General features: G+C 41.1%; 1 protein-coding gene across 4 annotated transcripts in view; it reads left to right on the forward strand.

The window, feature by feature from the left end:
* Positions 1-27,301, forward strand: part of CBLB (Cbl proto-oncogene B) — a 194,944-nt gene that overhangs the window by 136,839 nt on the left and 30,804 nt on the right. For all 4 annotated transcript variants that reach the window (XM_073306576.1, XM_073306566.1, XM_073306585.1 and 1 more), the window contains exons 11-13: positions 9,684-9,869; positions 16,542-16,907; positions 24,768-24,862. In XM_073306576.1, coding sequence (XP_073162677.1) covers positions 9,684-9,869; positions 16,542-16,907; positions 24,768-24,862 — 647 coding nt within the window. The remainder of the gene's footprint in view (positions 1-9,683; positions 9,870-16,541; positions 16,908-24,767; positions 24,863-27,301) is intronic.

Genomic DNA, 27,301 nt, shown 5'->3' on the forward strand with positions numbered 1-27,301 from the left:
TTGGGCACTCAGACAGCAGCACCGGCTGCTGCACTGTCCTCGGTGTCAGCAGCGCCACTCACCCCCCCCCCCCCATCCCGACTTTAACATCAGAGGCCCCCTACACTGTTCTATAGGGACATGGTTTAGCTTAGGCCTCACCCGGCTTTCATCCCGAAAGTTGTCTCCCAATTTCACATCAACCAGGACATCTTCCTCCTGGTGTTCTATCCTAAGCCGCACTCAAGTGGTAGGAAGCAGAGGCTTCACTAATTGGATGTCCGGAGAGCACTAGCCTTTTACATCAAGAGAACAAAGCTGTTCTGAAAATCCATCCAACTATTCGTGGCTGTGGCAGACAGAATGAAACGTCTTCCTGTCTCTTTTCAGTGGATTTTGTCCTGGGTCATGTCCTGCATATGTGAGCGCTATAACCTGGCGGGGTGGCTGCTCCTATGATCACTGTGCACTTCACCAGGGCACAGACCTCTTCAACAACATTCCTGGCACAGATTCCTACCCAGGAAATTTGCAGAACAGCAACGTGGTCCCCCATACACACTTTCACCATGCACTATGCAATCACCCATCAGGCCAGAGACAACATAGCCTTTGAAAGAGTAGTGCTCCAATCCGTAGACAATTCTGACCCCCACCTCCTGAACTTGGGCTTGGGAATCACCTGATTGGAATTGACATGAACAAGCACTCAAAGAAAAAAGTTATTCACCTTCTCGTAACTGTTGGAGATGTATTGTTCATGTCCATTGTAATACCCATCCACCTACCCCTCTATCGGAGTAGCCAGAAAGAAAGAACTGAGTGGGGGTAGGGTTGGCAGGGCCTTATATTGAGCCCCATGAAGGTGTGACTCCAGGGAGTGCCCAGGCTGACCATATGGATACTGCTAAGGGAAAAATCTTCCTACTGTCATGCACACAGAGCAGGCACACCTGATTTGAATGGACATGAACAATACATCTTGAAGAACAACAGTTACGAGAAGATGAGTAACCGTTTTTTTCCCAGTAGAGAGAGGTAAATAGTGGGGTTCCTCAAGGATCTGTACTGGGACCTGTGTAGTTCAACATATTCATAAATGATCTGAAAAAGGGGATGAACAGTGAGGTGGCAAAATTTGCACAAAATACAAAATTACTCAAGATAAGTCGAAAGCTGATTGTGAAGTTAGAAAGGGATGTCACAGAACTGGGTGACTGAGCAACAGAATGGCAAATTAAATTTAATGTTAAGTCCAAGGTAATGCACATTGAAAAAAAAATCCCAACTATACATAGAAATGATGGGATCTAAATTAGCTGTTCCCAAGCAAGAAAGAAAACTTGGAGTCATTGTGGATAGTCTCTCTGAAAACATCTGCTCAATGTGCGGTGGCATTCGAAAAAGCTGCTAATGTTAGGAATGATTAGGAAAGGTGTAGCTAATAAAGCAGAAAATATAATGCCACAATGTAAATCCATGGTACACCACACCTTGAATACTTTGTGCAGCTCTGGTTGCCCCATATCAAAAAAAGATACATTAGAATTGGAAAATTAGAATACAGAGAAGGGCAATAAAAAGGATTGGGGTATGGAATAGTTTTCACGTGAGGAAAACTTAAAAAGGAGCACCCAGTTTACCAAGAGATCCAGATAGCTCTGTTTCAGCAACTTGTCCTCCATTATTTACCCCCAATTTTAGTGTCCTCTGCAAACTTTGTCAGTGATTTTTTCTTCCAATCACTGATAAAAACGTAAGAGTGTAGACCAAGAATCAACCCCTGTGCAACCCCTCTAGAACTGGACCTGTTTGTCGATTCCGCGTTTACAATGACATTTTGAGACCTATCAGTAAGCTAGCTCTTAATCCATTTAATATGTGCCATGTTAAATTTATATTCTAGTTTCTTAATCAAAATCATGTGAGGTACCAAGTGAAACACCTTGCAGAAGTCTAAGTATATTATGTCAGCGCTATTATCTTTATCCACCAAATTTGTAATCTCATAAAAAAAAAAGGATATCAAGTTAGTAGTTGGATCCTATCAAACTGTAAAACCATGTTGATTGGCATTAATTATATTACCCTCCTTTTAATGCTTTATTAATCAAGTGCCTTATCAGCCACACTATTATCTTGCCTGGGATCGATATCAGACTGTCAGGCCTATAATTAACTGGGTCTTCCTATTTACCCTTTTAAAATATTGGCACAACGTTAGCTTTCTTCCAATCTTCTGAAACTTCCCCAGTGTTCCCAGACTTATTGAAAATTAATATTAATGGTCCAGCTCTTTAAAACACACCTGGTTGCAAGTTATCCCCAAACTGTCTAACTTTAGTAGCTGATGTTTAATATCCTCTTGAGATAATGGTGGAATGGAAATATTATCTTATATGACTCATCATCCATTTTTTCCCAAATACCAAACAAATATTGAACACATCTCCTTTATCTGAATTATTATGGATGATTCTACCATTTCCATCCAGTATTCTCTTTTCCTAATATACTTTTAAAAACTTCTTATCGTCTTTAGCTCTGCTGGCCATAGATTTCTCCCTGCATCCCTTTTGGTTCCCTTTTCAATTTTCTACATTTTTACATAGCTTCTCACTTATACATTTTATTATCAATTTCCCCTTTTTTTTCCATTTGTTATACATATAAAATTATAGCTCCCTTCACTTCCCCTCTATACCATCTCCCTTTTTTTAGCCATATTGTTTTCTGCTTTGTGAAATTGGCCCTTTTAAGCAACAAGTATATAGTCAATGGCAAAAATACTACATTAATACAGAGCTAAGATTGCTTGGTGTTGTGTCATCCCCTTGCAGAATGTTAAGTTAATCAAAACTCAAACTTCTGAAAACCAGGAAATGCTCAGTTTAGGTTGCCCATCCAGCTTTCACTCTGTCCTCCTTAAGCAGTTCCCCAGTATGCCTCACTAACACACATACCTTTGCTCTGTCAGCCCCACAGTTGTTGAAATGTACAAGCTCTTCACTTCCTTTCTCAATTGGTTCACTTCACCCACAGGACTTCTTATAACACTACTAAAGAACAAAAAGGGAGAAAAACCAAAATGGGCCCACACTACCATCTCTCTGGTTCCTCGGAGATAACAATAAGTAGCCAGAGGGAATTATTTGCATAAACTCCACGTGTAGTCAGTGTGTTACGTGAACCTACACTAATTAGTGGCGGCAGTAGTTTTGGGCCTCCTTTGTAAAAGTGTCAGTGATATGAAGACATGTGTGGATTACTTTGAAGTTTGTGACGGACCTATGATTATTATGGGTGAGCGAAGGGAAGAGGTGCACGTATAAATGAGGATCCAGTGTGCATCACCTCTGTGTAGAATGGTGTAGATTATGTCCAGTATCCGGGTGTAGGGCTTTTATTACTAAGGACATTGTCAATGGTGAGGTGGAATATCAGAGGATTCTAGTGCTTTAGGGATGTTTAAGTGAAAGCGTAGATTGAGATGGTATCCTGTGAGTGTAAGGGAGTTGTAAAAGGTTGTGAAAGGTTCTGAAATGGTATCCATGTGGTATGCTTTCTGGGGAGTTGGTTAATGCGTGAGTGTATTCCAAGATCTGGAATTCCCTGAACATTAAAGTGCCCAGGGTTAGAGTGTGTGTGTGAGAGAGAGAGAGAGAGATACACATATTAAGGTGGTGTTTTGAAGAGGGTAGAGGGGGAAAATGGCATGGGCAACATTTTTTTTTTCCTTTGTGAGTGGTTTGTAGAAAAAGGTAAAGGGTTTGTACAGCTCAGCAACTGTGGAGTTGGCAGAACAAAGGTATGTGTGTTAACTGGGCATACTGCGGCATTGCTGAAAGAGGGACAGTGTTAAGGTTGCATGGGCACTTCAGCTAGGAACTTCCTGGCTTTCAGAAACTGCCACCCATGACTCAGTGTGTGCAATCTCCAGCAATTTAATCCAAAACTCCTTTTCTCTTAGGTGGGGGCTTGTAATTAACTTATTCTTTTGACTCACATTACACCTGTAACGTTTTTTTTTAAATGGCAATTTTTTTCAGGGCTTATATCTCTAGAACCCCGGGTCAAATCACTCCACATTTGGATCACTGACCTGCATCCTCCTGAGGCACATGAAATTTCAAAGAAATCCCATTTTAGAGGACTTGGAAAGTTGACCCTTAAACAGATATTGTGATGCAAGTTTACCTACAATGGCGCTGCTGCGTCACTATAATGTTATTGATCCGGATTTTATTCTATTTGCACATTATAAATGTTATCGAGTCACAATCACTTGTATTTAAGCTACCATTAATTTTTAGTTCTCTGATCAGTTCCTCTTTATCTGTCAAGACAAGGTTCTAATATAGAATTCACCTAAGTTGGATGCACCCCTTTCAGAGTCACGAATTTGCCGTCTATTCTACTTAAAAATTCCAGGGATGTTCTAGTACTGGCAGTATGAGACCTCCAGCTTATATCACTCAAATTGAAGTCCCACAGGGTTACACAGCTATTCCCCCCCCCCCCCAAACATTATAAACAGGTGCGTAAGGAGCCAGTCATCCTTTTGACTAGCCTGATATGATGGTCTGTAGCAGATATCAACTAATAGCCCATCTTGTGCTTTATCTGTTAGGACATGGATCCCTAAGCATTCAAGATTATTTTCTTCCAAGTTACCAGTGACTTGGAAACACGTAATGTCATCGTTGACCTAGAGTGCAACTCTCCCTCCCCTTTTGCCCACACAGTCCTTCCTAAATAGGTATTTGCCATTGATTTGAACATTCCAATCAATGGGCAATTCCAGTTCCTCTTGTATGGGCAGTAAGGAATTTCTTCTCTTCATGCCCTTTGGTTCCTTAATTAATTTTGTTCTCAATATGTCAGATTGGTTCTGTGTGCTCATATCTGCCCTCTTTTTATCCTCCCCCTTTTGTTATTAGTTTAACACCTTCCTGTCTACTCTAGCCAGCCTGTGCTCAAGGAGATTGGTTCCCATTCTGCTGAAGTGAAGAATATCCAAACTATACAGCTCCCTTTTCCTATAAAAAGTGGACCAATGTTCCACAAAATCAAAACCCCCTCTAACTCTGCCAGTGGTTTGCTTTCAGAATCTTCTACCTTCTGTCTTCCTTCGCTCATAGGACAGAAAGGATCTCCAAGAAGATCACTCAGATGTTCTTCTTCAGCATGTTTCAAAGTTCTCTGAAGTAATCTATTATCTGAGAGAGATCCCATGATGCAGTGACATTAGTGCTGATATGAATCATCCCCAATGGATCCTGGCCCATCAGCTTCAGCATACTATCCAATCTTTGAGTGACATTTTGTGTCTTGGCTCCAGGAAGGCAGCACACAGTCTTATTATCGACCTGTCCTTTGCAGAATGTTCTTTCGATTCTTCTGAGCATTGAATCCCCAGCAAAGATGGTGTATCTTCCTTGCATGGCTGGAGAAGTCTTTGTGAGTAAGCTTGCGTTTCTTATAGGTTGCGCCGAACTACCATTGAGAGATGTGTTCTGTACATATCACCATTTCCTTGGAACAGCTGAATCTTGAGAAGTATTTTCCACAGTTTCCACGTGAGGACTTGTTGTTGACTGGAAACTTCCAGCTATGTGTAATTTCTCCTGCTTCTCTTCTTTCTAGTGCGCACAGCCTGTCCAATCTTGCCTGTCTCCAGCCATGTGGAATGCCAATATGATTTACAAGCTGCCAGGCCTCCTCTTTGACATCCTCTCTCTGTCTCTGGCTCTTTTTGGTAGCCAGTTCCTTTCTTCCTTGAACCTGAGGTACTGATGTTTCCCAAACCTGGCAGTCTGGGAACTCTTCAGTTTCTCAGTAGCATCTCTATTTGCTCCTCCAAACCAAGAATCTTTTCCTCCAGCACAGTCACCACCTTGTACTTCATGCACAGGAAGCTGCTTCTGGTTTCAGGCAGGGGAGAAAAGATGGTATATCCATTGCAGGTCATCATCACTATTCCATCCCTGTCCATCTTGAAATCACATGTAGAGCTGAAACTGGAAGGAAACTCTTTCACACTCCCTCTCTCAGCTTCCTCTGGAGCTCTCCTGCTAGCTACCTCTGTTCACAGTTCTTGTTTGCCTCGCAAATGACTTTATATACCAGGTCTCCCGGGTTAGCTTAACTCAACTCAGCTCTGCCCCTCACCATCAGGGAGTGATTATCCACTCAGAGACTTCAAACAGCCAAGCTGATCAAAGCCTGAAGGATCAGAACAAACAGTCCTTATTACTTTGACACTTGTGAGTTACCAGCCATAGCATATGGAGTAGAAATAGTCACATAACGAATAGATATGGAGCTTAAAGCTTATCACACAGTGAAATGGGAGAATAACCTAACAGATGGGAAAACATCTTGAATTCTGAAGATAATAAACTGTTGGGCTGATGAGTCAAGAAAAAAATGAGGAGCATTCACAATAGTGTGATTAAAAGAAAATACTTCACATAGAAGAACTAGAAAAAGATTCATGTAGTATAATAGATTGTAAGTGGCATGTAAAAAACCCAGGTCACGTTGCTATCAGAAATAATTCACTGCACTCAGATTTTCTGCTTTCATCTGTTTAGGTATTTCATATAGTGCTCATCACCCTCATATCAGAGTTCTTTTCGCACAAAAAAATTTAAGAAGTTTATTCAGCTAAGTTAATGTAATGGTATACTGAAAGTGCAACTCTGAAAACTGACTCTAACCCTGCTTTCTGTGTTTGACTGATTTTTAACTGTGCATTTGCTCAGTATACAAGTCAGGTGTTGTTTTTTCCCCATAACTCCTAAGCGCAAACTGAAATCTGAGATTGAAGCTGGGTTCTTCCTTTGTTATATTTCATCACCCCCCATAAAGATTCTGCAGGCCAAATTAGACTCAGTGATGCTTGTGTAACCCTATTACCTTCAATTTGGTTTCCACAGGTATAATTGTTTAGAACTTAAACATAATTGTTTAGTATGGTGTTCCAGAAAACGGAGTAACCAGTTCACTCCCTCTTAGCTGTGCTAGTTTGGCAGGGCTAATAGAAACCAACACTCTCACTTATTTGGGCAAACTCTGTGCTAGTCATTCTTTCTTAACCATCCCCCCTGCAACTGTTGATACGATAGGGGATAGCGGTCTTCCCCCGTGGTAGCAAAGGCATGAGTGCTCGTATTAACTGACTGCTGCCATATTAACTGTTGTGTGGGACCACAGCTCAGAGTTGATCTACATGATGCAGTGGTTAAAACACCATCAGCTTCCAGTGACCTTTCTGCAATGATTGGTGGACCTGCCCTGAAGGTAGATACTGAGGGGGTAAAAAGTGTAATGCAGATGAGGTCACAATGAGCAAATAAGAGGAGTAATTTTATATAGTCAATTTTCAGAGTAGAACTATGTGAGAGAAGGTCATAACAAGAGTAACACTGATGAGTGTTCTTGGAGATGCATTCTAAAGATGGTTGTTCTATCCGGTATGGCCTTAAGGCACATAGGTGTCACATTCTGGGGTGCAATCCAGACCAGTGAGGGGCTATCAGCACCTGCCCTGCAACTTTGGTTGCCTCACAATGCTTTGCTGTTGTAGCTCCCAACCTGGGCCTCTCTGACACCATGCAGGTCATTCCCTGAGTGTCTGTGTACAGCCCTGATCCAACCACTCTGACCCCAGCAGCCTGTCAACAACACACCAGCCACACTCTGGCTCCCAACAGCATTGGTTACTACCTTCAGGATGAGCCCAAAACACTCTCAGTCCCTGATTTTCCCAAAAAGCATTACCCAGACCTTTCCTGGACAGTTCAGATATTGGCGCTTCCTTGCCCCTGTACAGGGGTCAATATGCAATAGTTGACTACTTTAATTGAAGTTACCAAACGATTCAGTTTTAACACAACACTGAATTTTCTGGTAAAAAGATTGAGAATAAACTTGTTTCCTGCAATATTGAACACCTCTGTTCTAGTAAAATGGATTTTTTAGATTATGGTTCCAGAGTGAGGAGTATAGGTACGCATGTGCATGGCTTTTAAGCGTGTGCTCAAGTCCTGTTTAATTAGTGAGCTTAAACAGATACTTAAGTGCTTTCCTGAATAAGTTCTTGAGGCCTTGTCTATGCTAAAAAGTTACGGCGACCCAGTTACATTGTTCAGGGGCATGAAAAATCTGCACCCCAGCGCATGATTTAATTGGGGATCAGTCCTGCTTTGAGCAGGGGGTTGGACTAGATGACCTCCTGAGGTCCCTTCCAACCCTGATATTCGTGATTATAGTTCAGTCAACCTAACCCAGTATAGACAGTGTTAGGTCAATGGAAGAATTCTTCCGTTGACCTAGCTACCATGTTAGCTACCATGTCTCGGCGCTGCAGCGTTTCAAGTGTAGTCAAGTCCTGAGTTCATGACGGAAGATAGATTATCTAGCCTTTGTCAGTATCTCATCGTGTGCAAGACTCTTATTTAAGCGCAGATTAGATGAAAACAAAACATAATAAAACAACTTTACAGCTAACTGATCTGTCCTAGCAATTTGGTATTTCACTTCTGCCAGCAGCCTATGCTGGAAAGTGTTTGTCTTTATGTATTCGTTTTAGAGGTGGGGCGGGAATGTTCGTTTATGCGTCTGTAACTTGTTTAGGCTCCTGGCCTTCTGTGTGGTCTGAGTTCCAGAGTGCACCAGCACTCCAGGTGCTGCTGCTCTGTGTGCATGTCCCCCAAGTATTCTGTCTTTTCCTTCCAGAATATGGTGTTACAAGTATTACACACATCTGTGTTTTGAATAAAGATGTTGTATAGATATAACTAAAATGTCTGTGTTTATAAATGAGATGAGTTTCAGGAATGGGTTGCAAAACTGAGTATATTAGTAGCACAGACAGGGCCTAATATGAGGATTGAAACCTGGGGAATTGGATTTATCTTTAGATTACAGGGTACATTTGCATTCCTTTTTCTATATTTAGATTAGCCTTTTAAAAGAAAACTACTTAATTTTCAATGGCAATGTGTATTTTGTGAAACAGGCTGAGACAAAAATCAGCTTAACATTTGTCACCTGTGGACATTAAAAAAAACTTATACTAAATGTAATATTGGTTTACATAAATTGAATTTGGTCAAGGGAAACTTATAAATCAAATGAATCAGAAATGATTGTTTTGATGCATCCCGGCTTGAAGATTTTGTTTACTGAAAGCTTAGAAGAACTTATTCAGCTTTATATTGAAGTGTGATTTTAAAATGACCTATGATGTAGTGTGGTAAGTGAAAGATTCAGTCTTCATTGAATAGCTTTTAAAAATAATAAATAGAATCCTAAATGGGATGCTGCGTATAAAATAAACATTTACCAAGAGTAAAACACTATAGTGAACTTTCCATCCCTGCTCCTCTTTTCTGTTTCAGCTACTGCAATAATGTATAATCTAATTTCTTTGTGTCTGTTTTTAAATCTTTTAATAATCTAACTTAAACTGGGTCTCAGTAAAACTTGGAGTAAGAGTGACATTAGAGCAGTTCATTAAATAATGCTGTCCTTGCAAAGTGGGTGTCTGTTAATCAGGAAAAGTGGGGTAATGAGCACTTCTAGCAGATGGCTAATGGCAAGCACCTTCCAATATCAAATGCCTTAATCAAGCAATGAAAGCTGTAATCTTAATGGATCAGGTAAACACTTGTAATATGCTCTTTTTTGTATTGAAGTGCAATGAGAGACAGAATTCACCAGTGACTTCTCCAGGATCCTCTCCGCTTGCACAGAGAAGAAAGCCACTTCCAGAGCCCGGGCAAATTCCCCATATTAGTCTTCCACCGGTGCCTCCCCGTCTGGATCTCATTCAGAAGGGGGTAGCACGGTCACCTTGTGCCAGCCCTACTGGCTCACCAAAGGTAAATCTTATTTTAGTATGTTTCTGTCAAACTGAATGATGAGAGATGATGCTTGTTAGTTTTAAGGTGCATTTTTTTTAAAGATTGGCTAGTGCATTTTTTTAATTTGTTATATCCAAAATATCCCCTAGGCCTTCTACCAAGTCCCTATGTAATTCTAACATGCCAGAATTCACTAAATAAGGGCCTGATCGAAGCCTCCTTTAAATCAGTGGAAATACTTGTTGCCTTCAGTGAACCTTGGATCAGACCTGATGGCCGTCCCCCTATAGGACGTCTTGTAGAATCAGCTAATGACACACAAACATGATTTCTTACTATGTCAGTGTCACACAGGATTAGCTCCAAGCTTATATTTCTCTGTTTTGATGGCAATGTTACACATGATTAGCCCCATGATTATATTTCACAATTTTAAAACCATGGTATTGACCTACTCTGATGAAACAAGTCCCTGTAATAGTCCCTGATTAGTAACATTAAACAGCAACTGAAAGTACTCTAAAAAGTACATTTAAAAGGTCATTATCTGCATTAAAATTGCATGCTGTAATCAAATGATGATTTACACAATGTCCTAGCAAGAAAAAATTATGCAAATATCTTGCTATCAAAAACTTAAGGTGTGATAAATTAGGATCCATGTTTCAAGTGGATTTAGAAAAGGAAATAATAAATTGTACAAAATGAATACATACAGTTTGTGTATGAAGAAAACTGGTGATTTAGAACAGTTTTAAAAATTATTTACTTGAAAGTCTGAAGGAGAACATACATAAAATACTGGATTTAAGTGTCTTGAATTTTCTCTATTATGAGAGAACCATTTTATTGTAATTGGTGTACAAATGTAAGAATTAGCTTAAATTTTGAAGGCTTGTTTTGAAATCTGTATTTGTATGTTTGTGTGCATGGTAGTCCAATGATAAACACGCTATTTCTTTTATCAGCATTTTGCCTTTACACTTGACACTCAGCTTTCTTTTGAAATTAAATTTAATTCTAGCAGCATAATACTTAGCCAAAACAAATGAGGTATATAAAAATGTTTCCTCATCCCTATCATTTTTAGCTCCAGTTTAAGCTAAATGACAGAGTTAATTAAAGAGGCTATGGTCTTACAGCTAATGCTCAAATTCACTCAGTAGCACAAACTTCGAGTAGTGGCCCTATGAGCTCCACTTCAGGTGTATATATGCTCTCAAGCCCTTGTTCGGAGATTTTAGTTAGCAGTGTCCATTCAACCCATGCATGTGTCCTATACCTCCTTGTGCTGGTTACTGAGGCTATATAGGGTTGTAAGGATGAACCATCCTCAGTTCCTTCTCAACTGCTTTGGCCTGAGATGCAGCCCTAGCGTGTCCGCCTTGAGCACTTCTCAGTTTTTCTAATATTCCTATAGTGGTTACAATTGTCTTTATATTTATATATAGTTATGTTATAGTTAGCTAGATAAGCTGAGAGAAGATTTTTTTCCTGGCAGGGCATGCCTGGCTTGTCAGGTTTCAAATGTTGCCTTTCTTTCCGAGAGTCTATACCTCTTTAACATGTCCGTTGCTTGGGGGAGTCTCCTAGATGTGCAGCTTCTGCCTGGCCTTCAAGTCCAGGGTAAGGAAAAACATGGAGATTGCTCCCTTTGGCCAGCTTCTGAGTCACATCAAGAGCCCCCCTTGCCCCCCCGTACATCTGTCTCCTGACAGATCCAGTGCCTCTTCTACATCGGCACAGACTTCCCCTAAGAAAGGTGAGACTTTGGAGGCTTCAGGGAAGACTTCCAAAAAGAGGAGCACGGACAGGCTCTTTAAGGAGCCAGCTCAGAAGAAGTCAAGGTTCCTCGAGAGATCTACAGTCTCTGAAGGCTTAATCTCTCAACTTGGTACTGTTAAGTTTAAGGACACCCCTCTGGTATGACCGGGGCAGTAAAATCCCAGAGCATGAGGAGAGAGATGGCGCCGTTAGGGCCTTGGTATCTTTTACCAGCAAGGAGGGCAAGCATAGACACTCAGAACTGGCACCATTGAGTCCAGCCAAATGTCAGTACCTATGCATTCAGCTCAGTTGTCTGTACCCAGGCATTTAGCACCCTCTGCACCGAGCAAGAAATGGCACTAGACACCATCAGTGCCTGCTTTGGTATGTCCACTATTGGCTGTACCATCAGCTTTGGTGACTGGCCTTGGCTTCCGAATCAGTGCCGATCCCCTGTTTGGTACTGCAGGAGTTCAGACGTACTAAGGACCTCCTGATAATGCATGAACCCACTCCTGGGTACTGAGTGTCTTTCGATACTGAGACCTGGAGCCCTGGACTACCTCATCTGGTACCACAGGACTCTCCACTGTTTTCTGTGCGTGCTCCTTCTTTAGATGAGGTGGAGGAGGATGAAGGAGACCTCCAGTTAATATCCTCTATTTCTTTTGAGGATTCTCCAACATATCCCTTCAGGAATCCATCAGGCTTATTACCAAGGGTGGTGAAACCAATCCTGCATGCCACTTCCACTTCTATATGGGTCCCCGCAATGGCTACACTGGTATTCAGTTACCTTATGAGTTCTCCATTTGAACTAATGGCAACTTGTTCTCTGTTGCATTTATCTATGAAGACAGCCTTTTTAGTAGCAAGCCCATACAGTTAGGGAGATTGGAGCCTTGATGGCAAATCCCACCCTTTTTATGGTCCACACACTAAATTCTTACCCAAGATGCTATTGGAGTTCCACTTTAATCCTTTCATCTACCATTGGTTTTCCCAAAACCACGTAGTTCTCTACAGGAATCCTGTTTACGTATTAGAAGGGCATTAGTCTTCTACTCAGATAGGATCAAGCCATTTAGGAAGTCACCTAGGCTTTTAACTTCCTTCACAGATAGATCCATGGGGTCCTCAATCTGTACTATCAAGATGGATATCTGGATCTATTGTCACTTGGTATGATGCTGAGTATTCATTCCCCACCCCCAAAGAGAGAGAGCACATTCAACCAGATTGGCCACCCCTGCCGTGGTGGTGGGGGGAAGGGACTGCAAACTTACTGGCCCTCCAAGTCACATACGACAATCTTCAGAAGTTTGGGAGCCGGGGGTTGGGGCTTCAGCCCCACTCCAGCTGAAGCGCCGAGCTCTGGCAGGTGCACCCCGCAGGGCAGAAGTCCCGAGACTCCCCCTCGCCCCTGCAGGGCAGAAATCCCTACTGCACCACCCCTTTGAAGAGCTTGGGACCTCTGCCTTGCCCCTCCCCCCACCACTCTCCTCCCCAGTCTGATAGGTGGGAAGGAGGCCGGGGCTGCTAGGGAGCTCCCCAAGCCACACTTTAATGGGAAAAAAAACTGCATGTGGCTCACAAGCCAGTATGGCCACCCCTGCCCTATGGCATTACTGAAGAATGAACCAGTATCTGAAATATGTAGGGCCACTACATGGGCTTCAGTATATACTTTTTCAAATCATTACTCCCTGATCCATGCTGTCACTTCTGATGCAGCACTTAGTTCTGCAGTTCTGCACTCTATTGTGAAGTTCCCTCCTCCATCTGTGGTTACTGTTCAGAAGTCACCTGAAGTGGAACACCCATAAAGACACTATTCAAAGAAGAAGAGGTTACTCATTTTGTGCAATAATTGTTCTTGAGATGTGTCCCCCTGTGGGTTCGCCACTACCTGTCCTATTTCCCCTCTGCTTCGGACTTTTCTTTAGGGGATGTTTAAGTGGAGAAGGAACTAAGGGCAATTTGCCTATGCACCCCTAGGGTATTCGTCACAAGGAGGCATAGGGCCCATGCATGGACTGAACGGACTCTAACTGAAAATCTCTGATCCAAGGGCTCGAGAGGTGCATGCACCCCTGACGCAGAGTAACCTCTCTTTAGTGTAGTACAAAGGGAAAGAGACACACTACTCCTTCTTTTTGGAGTATATATTGAATTCTTTGCACCCCACACTGAAAATGCACTTTTCAGTATTGTATATAGTCCACTGTTTTTCTGTGAAATCCAAAAAAATTCAGCTACGTCAGCCAAATACCACTATTTAGTAGAAAATTACATTTTGTTAAAAACTTGGCAGTAAAGCTGGTTGGAAAAAAAAAAGTTGACTTTTAGTTGAAAAACAAAAACCCAAACACTGAATTTCCAATTTTGCAACAAAAAGTTGGAATTTTTCACAGAAAGACACTTTCCACAAAAACATATTTTTAGTTAAAAACCCAATTTTCCTGGAAAAACAATTTTGACAGAAATTTTTCGACCAGCTCTACCTTGTAGCCTTCTTGAGAAAGTTCATCACTGATTTTTTTTTCATTAAGTAGAAGCTAGATTTAGTCACTTTTACTCACGTTGCATAGCACCTTAGAAGTAGTTCCACTTATTTCTGTGGGGTCTACTAGTGGAATAAGTTAGTATTTAGTGTGATAGACTGTTGCCCTTGAAATTCATTGAGGGAGTACCTGCAGAGTAAGGCTAACTGTAGTGCTTTCTTCCTTTCAGCAAAATTGTGGGTTATTTTTCTTGTAGTGTTAATATTCATAGATTCCCCAGGAAGAAGGGACCATTATGATCTAGTCTGGCATGCTGTATACAGTAGAACATCAGAGTTATAAACGCATTGGGAATGGAGTTTGTTCGTAACTCTGAACAAAACATCGGTTATTCTTTCCAAAGTTTACAACTGAATATTGACTTAATGCAGCTTTGAAACTACTGTGCAGAAGAAAAATTCTGCTTTCCCTTTATATTTTTAGTAGTTTACATTTAACACATTATTGTACTGTAATTGCGTTTTTTGGGGTTTTTTTGTTTTTGCTGCTACCTGATTGTGTACTTCCGGTTCCAAATGAGGTGTGTGGTTGACTGGTCAGTTCGTAATTCTGGTGTTCGTAACTCTGAGGTTCTACTGCAATACAGGCTATAAAACTAACCCAAAATTATTCCTAGAGCATATCTTTCAGAAAAACAGTTCAGCCTTGCAAAATGCTATACCGTCCAGGCACAAAATTTGCCTACCTTTTACCATGATGATTAATAGTAATGATTTCGGGGGTGGTGGACACCTCAGATGATTTGATGAGCATAATTTTGCAAGGTGGTGTTAATAATTTAATTCTTATGAAAATCCAGTTTTTTTCTCATATACTACTTTTATAGGAGCTTTGTAACTCCATAGATATATTCCTTTGATCACTAAGTTTCCTGCTTTTTAAAATATACTTGGGTTCATTATTTTTGCGAACAATTTTAAAATATATTTTATTTAATTTCTGATGCTGTTCAAATCTGAACAAGAAAATGCTCTGACAGAGGAAATGTACTGTGTGTGAACTGCAAGCACAAATATACAGTGAGCATGTTACCTGAGTGTGACTTGAACAAGTTTGTTCTAGTAATAGATGGCATGTGTCAAGGTTCCTTCCCCACTCTGAACTCTAGGGTACAGATGTGGGGACCTGCATGAAAAACCCCCTATGCTTATTTTTACCAGCTTAGGTTAAAACTTCCGCAAGGTACAAACTATTTTACCTTTTGCCCTTGGACTTTATTGCTGCCACCACCACGGTCTAACAAATATATAACAGGGAAAGAGCCCGCTTGGAAACATCTCTTCCCCCCACATCTTTCTCCCTGATTGAAAAAGCAATCAGGTTCTTAAAAGAAGAATTTTAATTGAAGAAAAAGTAAAAGAATCACCTCTGTAAAATCAGGATGGTAAATACCTTACAGGGTAATCAGATTCAAAACATAGAGAATCCCACTAGGCAAAACCTCAAGTTACAAAAAGACACAAAAATAGGAATATACATTCCATTCAGCACAACTTATTTTATCAGCCATTTAAACAAAACAGAATCTAATGCATAACTAGATTGCTTATTAGCCCTTTACAGGGGTTCTAACCTGCATTCCTGCTCTGGTCCCGGCAAAAACAACACACAGAGAACCCTTTGTTTCCCCCGCCCCTCCAGCTTTGAAAGTATATGGTCTCCTCATTGGTTCATTTTGGTTAGGTGCCAGCGAGGTTATCTTTAGCTTCTTAACCCTTTACAGGTGAAAGGGTTTTTTCCTCTGGCCAGGAGGGATTTAAAGGTGGTTAACCTTCCCTTTATATTTATGACAGCATGTAAAGAGCAGAGTTGACCGTAGGTGCATATGCGTTCTAAACAAAAATGGGACTTGTCCATTCTGCCTCCTGGTCCCTAACCGCTGCTGCTCCATGCTCCTTCCCTCCCTCACCACCCAGTCCATTTTACGGTATTATTCCCCACTCCAAAAATGCTGTTTTCTGCAAAAGACATTTTGAGTTCCCAAATATGTCTCCGAATCCTTTGCATGACCTGTAGCAGTGCTTCAAAGGAGATATTGTGGAAGCCAGAGCAAAGGAGGATTCTGGAGAAGTTTAATCACCTAGAGATACCAGCCCTTCTCCTCCCTCCCCCCGGCAGAAAGAGGAACATGTTTTCTGAAGAGAGAGTTTCTGATCAAGAACCCCACTGCTGGAGAAGAAGGGGGTTGGGATTGGCATCCCAACACTATTATAATGCCATCTTAATATCTCGCATCTTAGACAAATGCCTGCTTAGCCTATACCTGAAGTTTTCCCTTAGACAAAAAAGGTAAAGCGGTACGTTTTCATGAGTTGTGCATCCGTAGACTTAATTTATTTTAATTTCTGGTTTTGTTTAGTCTTCTCCATGTATGGTGAGGAAACAAGATAAACCCCTCCCAGCACCACCACCTCCCTTGCGAGATCCTCCTCCACCTCCACCTGAGAGACCCCCTCCAATCCCGCTGGACAACAGGATAAGTAGACATTTGCATCATCCTGAAAGTGTGCCTTCCAGAGACCAGCCTGTGCCACTTGAAGCCTGGTGCCCCAGAGATGTGTTTGGGACAAATCCATTAATAGGATGTCGAATCCTAAATGACAATTCCCCCAAACCAGGACTCACTGCAAGTTTGAATATAAATGGAAGGCACAACCGAATGGGTTCTGACCCAGTATTTATGAGAAAACATAGACGCCATGATTTGCCTTTAGAAGGTGCCAAGGTAAGCAATGCGTGGCACAGAGCGTGAAGCCTAATTTTATGTGTTAATCCAATGCGAAGATCTCATGTTGGTTAGAGTGCCATTTTATGTTGGCTGATGTCGATCTGCTTCATTTGAAGCTTTCCTGTCTATACTTAATAGGCTGTAAATAAGAGAGGCTTGTTAAATTCTGTAATTTAAAGCAGCAGTAAATGAGGTTCAGAGTTAGGATTTAATTTTAACTTGAAGCCATCACAAAAATGGCAGTGCAGGAAAAACCGTTCACAAATGATCCATAGAGTTGGTGCTGTTACTGACCTCAGTTATATGTTGTCTGGCATTCAGCTTTGGAAATACCATATTAAAGTTACACATACGTTTATTGATAAGTGCTCCAGTCTTAGATGAGTTGCGGACTCTGTAACCACAGCAAACCACGAAATGTGTAAAAGCTTATACATTTAAAAAAATTTAGAACAAATTATCAGATACTTTGTATATGGGTGTGTGTGTGTGTGTGTATATACATATAAATCGAATGTATAAATTGCCTTTTTTAACAGTAAAAAGAGCACATTTACATTGTGATTAAAAAATCCACAGCATCAAGTATCTGAGCCTGGGTCAACTGACTTGGGCTTGCAGCACTGGGGCTGTCCCCCTATAAAATTGCAGTGTATGTACTTGGACTGGAGACCAAGCTCCGAGAGCCTCCCCTATCGTAAGGTCTCAGAGCCCAGGCTCCACCCTGAGCCCGAACATCTGTACTGCAATTGTATAGTCCTGCAGCCTGCTACCCGCAAGCCTGAGTCAACTGGTTCAGGCCAGCTGCCGCCGTGCCACAGGTATTTCGTCACAGTGTAGACATACCCAAAGTGCCCTTAGTCACAACCTCATGCGCTGCAATTCTCAATTTGATATCACTCCTGTAAACCTCACTGAAGGAAAGCCATAAGGTTGCAGTATTAGGATAACTAGAATTGAGCTATGCTTGTATCTCTGCTCATTCTTGTTGCAGTTAATTGCAATAACATCCATTTTGGCAGCTGGATCTTTGTCTGGTTCTCTGTACTCCTTCTGTGGCCTTCCACAGGGAGATAGAGGGCACCTGCTGTTGGAGCTGCAGTAACCAGCAGTGGCTGGTAAGGCAGACATGGGTAGCTTGGAGATAGTAATTTTTTATGTGAAGGAGCCAGCCTCAGAGGATGCCTCATCGGCCCTCTATAGTGAAGGGGATTGGAAGATGGAGGGTGATGCCATTTACAACTTCCCTTCGAGGCCCTGGGCTGCTCTGGCTTTCTTGTGGCCCGACGGAGGGAGAGGCTAGTGTGATTCTCTCCTGAGTAGTATGGTGTGGCATGGGCAACTTCCCCTGTCCACAAAACTAGCAGAGCTCCCTTTCCATACACTAGGTGCAGGAGGGACTGGCTTTGGCTTTATGCTGCTTCTCCCTGGGCTGTCTGCCATACTAGGATCAAGAAGAAAGGGAATCAAGTGGCTAAGCCCAATCCACAGAGTGTGGCACGAATCTGTTCAAATTATTTCTAGCTCCACAAGCAGTTTGAGCCAGTGAGTTCTGCCTCCAAAATTGCAAGTAGGCTCAAGATCCATTATAGGAACTCTGGAAAATTACATATAATATGTCCAAATAAATGTGATTAATTTTGAAAATGGAACAAACTTCTAATGCTGCTTTTTAGTACTAGAGTCCTGATGCTGAAAGCTATGGAATTGGTGGGTGAGGCAGAGCCATGTTATAGCTGACATTCTGATGTGATCAAAAATCGCTTTAGAAAAAGTACACAAAGCAATGAAAATCTAGTGAGATCTCTGCTGATATCTTAATGAATCTTAACAGGAAACAATATCCAGCACAGTTGTTAAGTTGGAGAATGTGCTTCTATTTTAACTACCTTTCACTGTCTTACAAGCTTCATAAAAGAAATGATGCATGTTTACTGTACTGTTCGAATCGTTCCTGAGAACAGTTATGTATAGGGCCATCTAAAGGCCAGTAGCTGGTATTGGAGGTTTCAGAGTAGAAGCCGTGTTAGTCTGTATCTGCAAAAAGAACAGGAGTACTTGTGGCACCTTAGAGACTAACAAATTTATTAGAGCATAAGCTTTCGTGGGCTACAGCCCACTTCATCAGATGCATAGAATGGAATGTATAGATAAGTTGGAAGTTACTATACAAACTGTGAGAGGCTAATTAGTTAAGATGCGCTGTTATCAGCAGGAGAAAAATACTTTTGTAGTGATGATCAAGATGCCCCATTTAGACAGTTGACAAGAAGGTGTGAGGATACTTAACATGGGGAAATAGATTCAATATGAGTAATGACCAAGCCACTCCCAGTCTCTGTTCAAACCCAGGTTAATGGTATCTAGTTTGCATATTAATTCAAGCTCAGCAGTTTCTCGTTGGAGTCTGTTTTTGAAGCTTTTCTGTTGCAAAATTGCCACCCTTAAATCTTTTACTGAGTGGCCAGAGAGGTTGAAGTATTCTTCTACCAGTTTTTGAATGTTACGATTCCTGATGTCAGATTTGTGTCCATTTATTCTTTTGCGTAGAGACTGTGGGAACAGAGTCTGGGAGTGGCTGGGTCATTACACATATTGAATCTATTTCCTTATGTTAAGTATCCTCACACCTTCTTGTCAACTGTCTAAATGGACTACCTTGATTATCACTACAAAAGTTTTTTCTCCTGCTGATAATAGCTCATCTTAACTAATTAGCCTCTCACTGTTTCTATGGTAACTTCCAACTTATCTCTGTGTGTATGTGTATATATATGTGTGTGTGTGTGTCTTACTATATGTTCCATTGTATGCATCCGATGAAGTGGGCTGTAGCCCACAAAAGCTTATGCTCTAATAAATTTGTTAGTCTCTAAGGTGCTGCAGGTACTCCTGGTATTGGAGGTAGAAGGTCAGATACAGTTTGCTTCTTATCTAAGAGTAAACATCCCATATTAGAGCTGTTCTTCTACATTAGTAATGATTGAATTTTAATTTTCTTGTTCCAGTGTGATTGTGAGTCTTGTCCTCTATAGTGGTTTGATGTAAGGTTATATTTAGATGTCTCAAAATAATAGAGTATCTCTTCCATAAGGGTCAAATGTTGCCCTCAGATGCATGTCCATGACTCCTATTGACTCCTGTGGCAAACTTGCATTCACACAAGTCAGCAAAAACTATTTTTGGTAATATACTTTCAGTGAATATAGAACATCAGACAGAGCCTTAGGGATTTACCCAGTTGCCTGCTATTACAAGGTACCTAAAGCAAAAATATAGCATCTCTGTGGCCAACATCAATGTGGAGCACATCATAAAACTTGTCAGAAGTCCAAGTTTGTGTTACACAAGTATCATTGTGGTTGTGTCTCATAAAATACAGCTTTCACAAAAGGTGCAGTTGCATCCTTCAGGAAAATGAATACATTATGCAGAGTTTTCGTTCACTGGAAGAGTAGGATATGGTTTTCAGCCATTAGGCCTTGATTTGTGCATGTGGAAAATTATGTGGGTGCTTTCATGCATCTGTGCTACTGGGTTTTACACGTGCAAATTCTAATCATGGTGCATGTCAATGTTAGAATTTTTAATGTATACATTGCAAATGTTTGCACCTGTAAAATGCAGAGGCATGTATGTATGCAGTTTTGCACACGAATAAGTTCAGAACCAGCACTTAATAAATTATGTGGAGGACTGGCTTAAAATTTGTCCCTTAAGCAATGTCTTTTTTTTATTTTGTATCTGTGTACTGTTCCATTATTGTTGTCACACATCAGCAAACCACTCTCAAATAAAAGTGGATTAAAATGAACAATTCACATGGGAAAATTCTTTGCCAAAGGTGAATGTTGGTATCAAACAAACAAAAAACCCCACCCTCAAGGGATTTCTTAGCATCCTCCTTCTATGAGGACATTACAGTTGATTTGTAAAGTGACATTAGGAATTTGAGGCTTAATGAAGTTTTCTCATTTGCTCTTAATGTGTTATACCTATATCAGTAATGCACAGTTTTGACACTTCCCCTTATTTTTAGTCTCTAAACTCAGTTTAAGACTAAAATGACAAACTAGGTACACTGCATTCCCAAAATACAATGCTTTGGTAATTATTAAATTGGTCAATTATTACACTTGGCCTTGTAGTTATTGCCAATATAACTGGAAAAGTTTCAGAGTAACAGCCGTGTTAATCTGTATTCGCAAAAAGAAAAGGAGTACTTGTGGCACCTTAGAGACTAACCAATTTATTTGAGCATAAGCTTTCGTGAGCTACAGCTCACTTCATCGGATGCATACTGTGGAAAGTATAGAAGATCTTATTATACACACAAAGCATGAAAAAATGGGTGTTTACCACTACAAAAGGTTTTCTCTCCCCCCACCCCACTCTCCTGCTGGTAATAGCTTATCTAAAGTGATCACTCTCCTTACAATGTGTTTGATAATCAAGTGGGCCATTTCCAGCACAAATCCAGGGTTTAACAAGAACGTCTTGGGGGCGGAGGGGGAGGGGGGTTGGTATCGCAGAGCTTGGCTGTAGACAATGGATCGTGTGGTGTGGTCAGGGTGAAAGCTGGAGGCATGTAGGTAGGAATAGCGGTCAGTAGGTTAGTAGCCTTCACCACACGATCCACTGTCTACAGCCAAGCTCTGTGATACAACCGCATTTGCTCCAACCCCTCAAACAGAGACAAACACCTACAAGATCTCTATCAAGCATTCTTACAACTACAGTACCCACCTGCGGAAGTGAAGAAACAGATTGATAGAGCCAGAAGAGTTCCCAGAATCACCTACTACAGGACAGGCCTAACAAAGAAAATAACAGAACGCCACTAGCCGTCACTTTCAGCCCCCAACTAAAACCCCTCCAACGCATTATTAAGGATCTACAACCTATCCTGAAGGATGACCCAACACTCTCACAAATCTTGGGAGACAGGCCAGTCCTTGCCTACAGACAGCCCCCCAACCTGAAGCAAATACTCACCAGCAACCACATACCACACAACAGAACCACTAACCCAGGAACCTATCCTTGCAACAAAGCCTGTTGCCAACTGTGCCCACATATCTATTCAGGGGACACCATCACAGGGCCTAATAACATCAGCCACACTATTAGAGGCTCGTTCACCTGCACATCCACCAATGTGATATATGCCATCATGTGCCAGCAATGCCCCTCTGCCATGTACATTGGTCAAACTGGACAGTCTCTGCGTAAAAGAATAAATGGACACAAATCAGATGTCAAGAATTATAACATTCATAAACCAGTCGGAGAACACTTCAATCTCTCTGGTCATGCGATTACAGACACGAAAGTTGCGATATTACAACAAAAAAACTTCAAAACCAGACTCCAGCAAGAGACTGTTGAATTGGAATTCATTTGCAAATTGGATACAATTAACTTAGGCTTGAATAGAGACTGGGAGTGGCTAAGTCATTATGCAAGGTAACCTATTTCCCCTTGTTTTTTCCTACCCCCTCCCCCCCCGGTCCCCCCAGACGTTCTTGTTAAACCCTGGGTTTGTGCTGGAAATGGCCCACCTTGATTATCATACACATTGTAAGGAGAGTGATCACTTTAGATAAGCTATTACCAGCAGGAGAGTGGGGTGGGGGGAGAGAAAACCTTTTGTAGTGGTAAACACCCATTTTTTCATGCTTTGTGTGTATAAAAAGATTTTCTGTACTTTCCACAGTATGCATCCGATGAAGTGAGCTGTAGCTCACGAAAGCTTATGCTCAAATAAATTTGTTAGTCTCTAAGGTACCACAAGTACTCCTTTTTCTTTTAACTGGAAAAGTGTGTATCCTAACTTAAATTGGGCCCTCCCTTTTTAGTGTTCAGTTTTGTTTTTTGATTAACGGGTATTTGTGTATTCAGGTTTTTTAGCTTGAATTTCTTGGTCCTTTGACACGTGAGAAGAATACTTTCATGAAAACAGAGTATATCCATTATTTATTTGCTAACTCTGTTTTTAAAACAAGACAAAACAAATAGCTAAAAGCCTATATTGTAGTACTTGAGCAGCTAATTCCAAAGGATGGATTTGAAAATTAAGGTGGTAATAGAGTGCCTTAGAGGGATAAAGAGAACTTGCATAATTTTCCAGTAATTACTGGAGATCACCTTTAACACTGTAAAATAGAGAACTTCTCAAGTACTTAAAATTACTAATTTGAGACTTTCTCCAATGAAGACTGTTTTGAATTACTCCATTGGCTTTTCAAGCAGGTGAAAAAATGTTGTATTTTTAATTAGGAAAATATTATTTCTGAGGAGTTGGTTTTCATCCGCTGTATACGCCTGAAAACTGTAGGTTCTAAAATTAGGCATCAAGGCAATGAACATGCCCTTTGTCAGAGTGGAATGTTCGACTTCTCTACTGATATCAGAGACTACCTTTTTCATGTGAGTTAAGTGTTTTTAATGCCCCTGGGGCTTAAAATCTATTGCCTGAACATTGTATAGCTTTGCCTTTTAAAACTGAAAAATTACCATTTTTGTATTTTCAGTATTCTTTATTTGCAGGAAGGCACACAAGTTGAAGATATTGATTGCTAGCACATGTTGCTACATTTTTGGCTATCAAATGTGAAGCAAAAGTATTGTAACATAAAAATATTTAAAAATATATTTAAAATTAAACATATAGCTTTGAGATTTGACTGACAGCCCTATCCTAAGGCTATTGGGGTGAGTGGGCTTTGTATCTTGCCCTAAAACCTTTTTACTCTTAACGATCTGCACCTGGTTTTCATGAAAACTGAGAAATCTTTTCCATAAGTAGAAGACGATGATTTAAAGCTGTCCAGCTATAATTTTTAAGACATTAGATAGCTGTGGCCTTTGCAATGACCTAAGAAAAATATTCCTGATTCTACTGTAATCAGTTTTATCAAGAGGTTCAGTAGTGATTCTTAGACCAGTCTAACTCTGAGCTGCTCTACTGTAACTTAACTTTCTTTTACTTGGAAAATATATAACTTGTATTATGAAGAGAGAGGAATGATTTGTGATTTAACTCACTACAGTTGAAAGACGTGGGTTGCCTCTTCTGTCTGTTTGCTGTGTGACTTTGGGCAAGCTGCTTAACCTCTGTCTCTATTTCGTAAAGTGGATATTATACATACTTCAAAGGGGTGAGGTGGGAATTTAATAAGTGCTGGTAAATTGCTTTGACGTGATCCAGTGACAGGAGCTCTAGAAGTCCATGATATTGTTTACAGAGTGACTGTTTTCCCATCCAAATTCACATAGAGAAAGCACCAACCCTTACATCCAGCTAGACTCTTGTTGAAAGCCCTTTAATTTGAGTCATATTTTAAGAGTATTGGGTTTACATTTACAGTTCCGATTATAGCTTTGTAGTAATGTTGCATGAGTCCAGTCTCATGGCTAGTAGAGGTGTCATGTTACTCAATCTGAGTAGCCAACCAATATGAAAATGCCATGCCATTGAGCTCTGGAGAGGCCTTATATTAGCCCTTTCACCAGTTGGCATCTAAATTGTCATCTTTAGGTTTCTGGCTTACCCCATCTCTATGAACAAGGCCATTCACACCTCTGCATTGCTGTTTAAGTCTGTCTGCCAGTTCTCAAAGTTAACATTGCATGAGTTTTAATACTTGATTAATGTTTCAATCTTTATGTATAATTTAATGGAAGCTAAGATTTAGGAGCACAAGTCTGCAGCAAGTGTTTACGTTGTGTCCATCAGTTCAGGCTTCAAACTCCTGGGGGATGGGCGAGTAGATCTTTTTGAACTTGTAAAACGGTACACTCCTGTGATGCTATATAAGTAACAATATCCGAGTAACATTTCTGTCCATTTTTCAGGAATTTTCAAATGGCCATCTAGGAAATGAAGAATATGATGTCCCTCCTCGACTTTCACCCCCTCTCACAGCTGCCTCCATCCTCCCTAGTATGAAGTAAGTCATCTTTGTCTGGTGTTTTATTATAAAAGAAATGCATTAATTACATAGATAATTGCACTGATTCTGAGCCACTGTAAAAAAGAGCATTAACGAAGTTCTCCTGGTGGATGTGTTTCCCATGAACTTGAATGGGGTTTTTCAAAGGTAAATTGTGTTGACTAGGTGGGAGTAATTGTAGTGCTAATTTAACACATCACACATTTTTATAGTAAAATGGCATGAATTCTGGTAGGCATTGTGTATAGGCTCCTAGCAGTGGGAGTGCAGAATAGAAGTTAGCCGTTCCTATTTCAGTTCCCCTCCTAAGCCCATGGAGAAGCTACTCAAAGCTGTTCATTAGAGGAGATATAGGACAATGTCTAGAGGTAGAGAGTGTGGTGTGTGTGCGTGCGTGTGCACGTATCATTCCCAACCCAGCAATGGTGTTTATATTTTCCGTGCTTATTCCTGCATCTAATGCTTTACCTGCAGTTCCTGCTGGCCAGATGATGATCCCACAGTATGGCCATTGTTGCAGAGTACAGCATGGGCACCCATTTAGTTGGGATCAGCAGATGCCACTTTCCTCTCACTAGCCAGAATGTGGCCTGGTGAATTTTGTCATTTCAAGTTGCAGGCTATCTCTTAAGCTTTGAGTTGCATGATTTGTTGTTTGATGCCAGATGTTGCTCTCGGCAACAAGTGAATCTTCTGATTGGGCTGTGATTTCCGCCAGGATTTTCTACAGAAGCAATGGATTCTATAGCACTCCAAACCTTCTTTTGTAAATAAGTTGTATGCTCTGGATTTTTTTCTTTGTAAATCATATTATCCCACAATACTTGATGGCCCCTGTGACGGGAAGTCACCTGATGTACTGAGATACCACCAAGTGTATCTGTTCTGCCAGCATGGGCTCCCCCTTTTACCTGTCTTGCTGAGCTGGGCTCTTAAAACCTCCTCTAACACACACATAGGCAGGGCCACACCCAGCTGCAGATCAGCTCTGGGAAGACGCAGCTTAAGGGACTTGCTCCAGATTCAGATGTCCGCCTCTCTCGGAGTACAAACACAAAGATATATTATATTCTCTTCTTTCCTCAAGGTGGAAGAGGGTATGCACAATTTCTCACCCCCACTCCCCCAGGTAGAAATCACATAAACTGGGTTATATTATAAACCAGAAATAAATGTATTCACTATAGCAGGTGTATTTTAAGTAGTTGAGGTTGCAGACAGAACAGGGCAGATTACTAAGAAAATAAGAGAGCACGCAAACTAAGCTTAATACGCTAAAGAAACTGGTTACATGCGCGTTCTCTCCCTAAACATGGCATCTAATAATAATCTTCACTGGCCAGATGCCCTTCTAACCTGTGCCCAGTTCTTTCCCCCGTTCAGTCATAGTTGTTTCCAGGAGTCCTCTTGGGTGGGGTAGCAGGGGAGACCTGACGACCCGGATTACCTCACTCCCCACCCTTAAATAGGATTTGCATAAGACAGGAGTCCTTTGTTTCCCTAGTTTGCCTCCCCCCACACCACCCCCCGTCCTTTACTGGGGGAAGTTACAAGAAGTCCCAGGTAATGTTTTCATATCCAGGTGACAAGACCACCTGACTCTGTAAGGCCCTGGTAGCCATTCTTCACAGGCTGACCCATAGGTTCACAAGAAGACTAAGCTATTTTACTGTCCATTGTCCTTGTTGATGGGCCATCAGCACTGTCTGGCTTTTCCACTGTTGTACTTGAAGGGTTGGCAGTGGGCGTCACCCAAAGTAGCATAGCTGAAATACGGATACGTTGTCAATATTCCTAATTTCAGATACAGAAATGATACATGCATACAAATAGGATAATCACATTCATTAAATCCATAACTTTTCCAATCATATCTCACATGAGCCATCTTGCATAAAGTATCTCTCAGTTATGTCAATACGAAAAGCATATTTTCATAAAGAACATGGAATGACATGTCACAGCCCCCCTACACTGTGTAGTTCTTAGGCGCTGAAATAGCGTAGCTGTAGTTGTGTAATAAAATAATTACATCTGTCAACGTACTTAGCATCTATTGAAAGAAAAAGAATTGTAACAGTAGAATGTGACGTTGCCAAGTCTTTTGAAATCTTTGTAAACCCAATTTGCTGTAACATTTAGGCACAGCAGGAAGAGAAACAGCATTAAGGGTGAATGTAGCTCAGAATGTCATTGTTCTGCCACTCTTTACCAAAACATAAAGGTTATAATAAAACTGCAATTGACAGGAGACACTTTAATTATAACTAAGACTACGTTTTAGTCTTGGATATTTTTAGTAAAAGTCAGACAGGTCACAGGCTGCCTCCACCCCCCGGGAACCGTGGCCAGTGGGAGCTGGAGGGGGTGGTGCCTGCAGGCAAAGGTAGCCCACAGAGCTGCCTGGCCACACTTCTGTCTATGAGCTGAGGGAGG

Source organism: Lepidochelys kempii, chromosome 1 (assembly GCF_965140265.1).
Source record: "Lepidochelys kempii isolate rLepKem1 chromosome 1, rLepKem1.hap2, whole genome shotgun sequence".
Taxonomy (NCBI): Eukaryota; Metazoa; Chordata; order Testudines; family Cheloniidae; genus Lepidochelys; species Lepidochelys kempii.